Source organism: Peromyscus leucopus, chromosome X, assembly GCF_004664715.2.
Source record: "Peromyscus leucopus breed LL Stock chromosome X, UCI_PerLeu_2.1, whole genome shotgun sequence".
Classification (NCBI taxonomy): Eukaryota; Metazoa; Chordata; class Mammalia; order Rodentia; family Cricetidae; genus Peromyscus; species Peromyscus leucopus.
The window spans coordinates 123,981,977-123,987,204 of record NC_051083.1 but is presented as its reverse complement, the minus strand read 5'-3'; the positions used below and the strand labels follow the sequence as shown (position 1 = coordinate 123,987,204).

General features: G+C 44.8%; 1 protein-coding gene across 1 annotated transcript; it reads right to left on the bottom strand.

The window, feature by feature from the left end:
- Positions 1–2,731: 2,731 nt before the first annotated feature.
- Positions 2,732–4,188, bottom strand: Ldoc1 (LDOC1 regulator of NFKB signaling). Its single transcript, XM_028885082.2, has one exon. The coding sequence runs from the start codon at positions 3,991–3,993 to the stop codon at positions 3,571–3,573; it is 423 nt and encodes a 140-aa protein (XP_028740915.1). The 5' UTR covers positions 3,994–4,188; the 3' UTR covers positions 2,732–3,570.
- Between the last annotated feature and the right edge of the window lie 1,040 nt (positions 4,189–5,228).

Genomic DNA, 5,228 nt, shown 5'->3' with positions numbered 1-5,228 from the left:
TAGGAAAATGCAACATGAATGATCAGACTGTCACCCAGGACTATAGGTGACAGGACACCAAACAAGTAATCGACCCTTGAGACTAAGAGGATTAAGACTGTTGGGAAAATACTTGACCTCCTCAGTAGTGCAAATTGCCATTAGATATTTTAACACCATTGTAGCAAAATTCTATTTCTAAGTAATAATAGTCTTCATGTAATGAAATACCACCAATAAGGAAAAGGTACTAAGAACCTTGAATGGACAATGCTTTATTAGTGTTTCCTTAGTTGATTTAAGAGCTGAAAAACATTTTAAACTCCTTTTTCTAATGTAAATGCAACATGAGTTTCAGGACTTCTCCATCTAGCCTATCTACGTCTAAATTGCTGGGCTTTTCATTGATTTTGGAACTGAAAAATAATCAAGTATACATAATGAATCTCAACCTTTGCATTCCATCCTGCAGAACACGACAACACGGACTAAGCAGATGGCATTGCATGACTATTCAATTAATGAAGTCTAAGGGCATATTAATATGCCTGATGATTCACTGATTACACATTTTAGTATGCTTATTTTATTGGGAGTATAATTTCAGTAACCCTTTCAATACTAGTATGTCAAGTAAGAATTCAGGAGCTTCTGTCAGTTATTTCTAATATTTAATGGATTTCATCTAAGTGGAGTTCTTATGTTTAGAAATGCTTATCCTTTTCTTCCCTTGTCTTTTCAGTATTTAACCATCTTCAGGAATTCTCCCCCTAACTAGCAGACACCTTGCTGGAATCTGCACTTTTTTATGAAATCTCAGAAACAAAATGTCACACTTTGTTCCCTGCAGCTCACAGCATAACCTGTTCTTCCACATTACAATCTACATGTCTGCACACATGCAGTTGTGAAATCCTTATATATACATGTACATGTACTCAGGAAATGCACATTTCAGAGCCCAGAGCTGCTAGGCCTAACTATCTTGTATATACTTTAAATGTTGCCTTGGCATGGCAGCCTCACTAAGCAGGGACCTTTCCCTTCCCATGGACTATGTGATTGGAATGGATAGATGTTTAATATACTCAACTTTTAGCAGAAAAGGGTTCATCCCAGATCTAGTCGAGTACAGATTCTCTCCCTTACCCTGAATTGTACCCAGTCATCCTTATATTTCTGGCCCATGCCCAAGTACCCTCACAACAGCAATATGGCTCCATTATGAGTTCAAGGGCATTGCATGCACCAATGTATCATAGCTCTTCTTCGCATACCTGGCTTATAAATTTGTAATGAATACCTTGATTTTAAGTCTTGATTTTACTTAATTCTTGTCTACCAATATCCCACATCTCCCCATTTCTAGTGAGGAATAAATGGTAATACTATGTCTCAAAGTGTATGTGTTACTCTTCCGATGATACTTGTATGTTTTCCAATGAGAAAGGAGGAAGTGATAACTGAATTCCACATCACCCACAATCCTCTTCATTCAGCATCGGACACAGCAGCTCTGGAACAGCCCCATTTCCACCCAGACTTTGACCTCTTTGTCAAGTCCTCCCTTTCTCCCACCTGTCCCGACCGTCCAGAAAATAAGTGTCCCAGAAATGACTCCTGCTCTGAACTTTATCAATTTACCAGGTAAAATGCTTTTCATGTTGGTTTCTTGTTAAAAAAAAAACCCAGAGAATGAGTTCTTGTCATTTTTATATCCACTCTGCTCAGTTCCTGGTCACCTTGACATTTTCCTAATATACCCAATTTCATAGCAAGCAAGCTGCTTGCTGAGCCATTGCTTCCATGGCCTAGAAGTAACCACCCATACTTGTACTGAAAACCGAGCAGGCAGTTTTAAATGCTTTGTGGTCGGGATCTCATTTAATCCACACCTGTAAGGTTACTCATATGATGACCAGCATCCCATTTCATCCTCCAAACCATGTTAAACAGTAATGTATTATTTAAAATAATTAAAAGTTCTAAGACTGGATTGACTTTCAGAACAGTAAAAACGACATTCAGGCAGATACAGGAAACCTTAGATTCCCCAGATATTTCCTGGTTGCCATGTATAGCCCCTGTGCCAAGTTCATTTCAGTGAGGTAACCTGGTATAATGGACTTACAAAGCTGTGCACTTTATTCTCAGTACCTACCCTGCCCACTCCTTCATTGCCTCCGAACCCTCTGTGCCCAGAGAGATGTCAACCCTAACTCCAGCCCACGGTCTAATTCAGGATGCATTTAAGCATCTTGCTAATTTTTATAGGCAGGAATATGAGGCAAATGTAAAATGGAAACTGTAAGGACCTCTGGACAAGGAGGGTGAAATGTTGAGTGTAGGCTATACTGACTACAGGCCCACTGACCAAGTTGTAAGATTTAACATTAGCTTAAGCACCTTACAGTTTACTCAACAGCCACCCACAGGTAACAAGGACAATAGATAGAACTGTCCTGCTGTGTAAGGAAACTTTACTATGCCCAGGAACATGCCTGCACAGTCAGTCTAATTATTAATAATGCCCCTTTCATTCTTCAAAGTGACCTAATATGAGATGATATGCCCCCGTGGAGGCTCCAGACAATAGTCCTTCACCAAAGCTTTTAAAACCCTGTGGTACCTGTCTTCTGGAACCTAGAAATCAAAGTGAGAATACTAGAATTGAACCAAGTTTCCTGATCTCAATGAAATCATGGAGATGAGAGTGGCAAAAGCCAATGACATCACAACCATGAAAAGACAATTTTCTTTCTATTTTGCAGTGCTTGTTATTTATTGAAAAGAATGCCATTGCTTTTTCCAGGTACTAGAGAGGATCTGGGCTAAATGCCTGTTTGCTTGTTTTTATTTTAGTACTACTTGTCCACATGTCCACATCTGAGACTGCTGCAATTCTGTAAGAAAAATGACAGCTGTGCAAAACTGATGCATAGGAGAAAAAGAAATGTCAACATTTCAACTGTCAAGCAGGCACATCAGGCTACTGCAGCAATCTGGCAGGGTAGAGGAGGAACCTGGGTGTAGGTACGGAACTAACCAGGCTGTTAAGACTGGCCCCTTCAAGGGTTGGTGAGCTGTCCAAATCAAAGTCTGAATAGGTGTGGCCAACTCCATCATCTTCTTCTTGGTCCTTATCCCGTGGATGGCTGCAGATGAGATGAGATGGGTGCTGGTGGTGGGGTGACAGGAGACATTTCCGGGCAGATGCAGGATGGCGATCCAGTGGAAGCCAGCAGCAGGAATGCAGCTGGTCTGACCAGTTCTAACACAGTCCTGGACAATGGCTGGAGCTCAAAACACAGTTCAGATTAGGGGGAGACGAGTACCTGGACTGGTTAAAATTGAACACTGTGAGCTTCAGAGGAAGGCCCAGGCCCAACTCAAGCACTTACAGCAGGTAACTGGAACAAAGACAAGCACTAGAAGGGACAAAGGAGCCAAGTGACTGGCAGGGAAAAAGATGGCAATGCAAAAGGGAGCGCGGAGGCACTAGGAGTATAGCAGGAGGGGGTGGGGAGGAGGTGCCATGCAGGGCCCTCCCCCTCTAGGCCTAAGGGGGCTCAGGGCCTAGTAATCAGCCTCTTAAAAGTCATCATCATCTTCGTTGTCATACCAGCCAAAACACTGCTTCATCTCTTCAACAAAGGCCCGATAATCACTGATGACGGGGTTATCCATCTCGATGTAGGGCACCACCCACTCCTCGGCTTCCCCGGTGAGGAGGCTGATCATGAACGCCACTTTCATGGCGTCGTTGCAGAAGAAATCGTCATGCACAATCATGTAAGACATTGTTTGCACCAGAAATTCGGGGAGCCGGGAGTTCTCGCCATCAAACTTTGAGGGGAACGGCACCGGATAGTTAGGCAGACGTACCTGGCGCAGCAGAGTGGCCCGCTCACACACCAGCCACCCCAGCTGTTGCATGAGCTGGTTGTTCTCCATGATCAGGGCGCGCTGTCGCACCAGAAGCGCGCGGAGAAGCAACAACTGCTCATCGAACATGGTGAATCCCTTGGAAGGACTCGGGCTCTGGGCTCTGGGCTCTGGGCTCGGCTCGGCTGGGCTCCGCGGAGATGCTCACAGAGGCCTAGCAGGAAGTGCGTGTCCTCAGAAGAATGCTGACCCTGAGCAATGCGTGAAGGGGTCTCGCTGATGGCGGAAGCTCCACCCACAAGGTCACTCTGGCAGCCAGCGCGCCAGCGCAGTGCGGTGAGGAAGGCGTGGCGTAGCGGGAGTGTGGGGGGGTGCTGAATGGGGTGGGGGTGTGGCCAGGGTGGGACTCGCGGCCAGGGTGGACGTGGCGGAGGAGGAGGAAGAGGAGGAGGGTGTGACCAAGGGAGCATCGCCGCGGGCCCCCGCCAGTTCCGCCAGCCAAATAAAGAAAGGGAGCCACAGGGGAAGGCTCTGTGAGCCCAGCAGCTCAGCCCTCAGGGCTGGCCTGCGCCAGCTGAAACTTCTCTCCAGTCAGCCAGTTCAACCAACCAGCACAGTGTTTCTTTGTGGGGCCTGTGGTCATCAGCATTTTATTATTTTTTTTTAGAGTGATGCATTCTTAACACATTTCCTTGTTTGTTTAAATTTCACCCAGAGAAATAACTTTGTCACTGAGGGCCACACTACAGGAGGTCATTTGGGTTTAGAGTCTTCAAGATTGGCAAGGGGTGCTGTCTTTCATTAAATAGATAAATAATGTTCAACAAGGACTTCTCTTCAGTTGAGAAAAAAACAATTTCATTAGAAAGATCTGCAAAATCTACACGGGGTATCCACTTGCAAGCATCCTGGCCTTGATTCTTTCCATATTCCTGTTATCAGTGCCTTTGTTCCTGATAAACTGCCATGAGCGCTGTAAAATAATTCTGCCTTCCTATTTTGAACATCATTAGTTGTTGATAACTAAGTTTGGCCCAGGAACCTTGAGCTGATACCTAGTGGGTCTGCTTTTTAAAGTACATGTCCAAATTCAATCACTTCTGGTCATTTCTGCCACCCCATCCCAGCCTTTTCTCACAGGCTGCTACATTTAAAACCTCAGCTGTCATTCTTCCCCTTTTTTTGTAGCATATTCTCTAAATAGCCTCAGGACACTTTTAGAATGTGAGTTAGATCCTTTCACTCCTAGGTTCAACGTTTTCCAGCAGTTTTTCCCTCTCTGCTGCTCTGACTAGAAAGCAAACTCTTGGTCATGATATACAAAGCACCACTTCTCCATGCCCTCTTCACATGGCCTCCTCTTC

Excerpts from the sequence above, each read along its gene's own strand:
- Ldoc1 (XM_028885082.2), bottom strand. The coding sequence starts at position 3,993 with ATGTTCGATGAGCAGTTGTTGCTTCTCCGCGCGCTTCTGGTGCGACAG.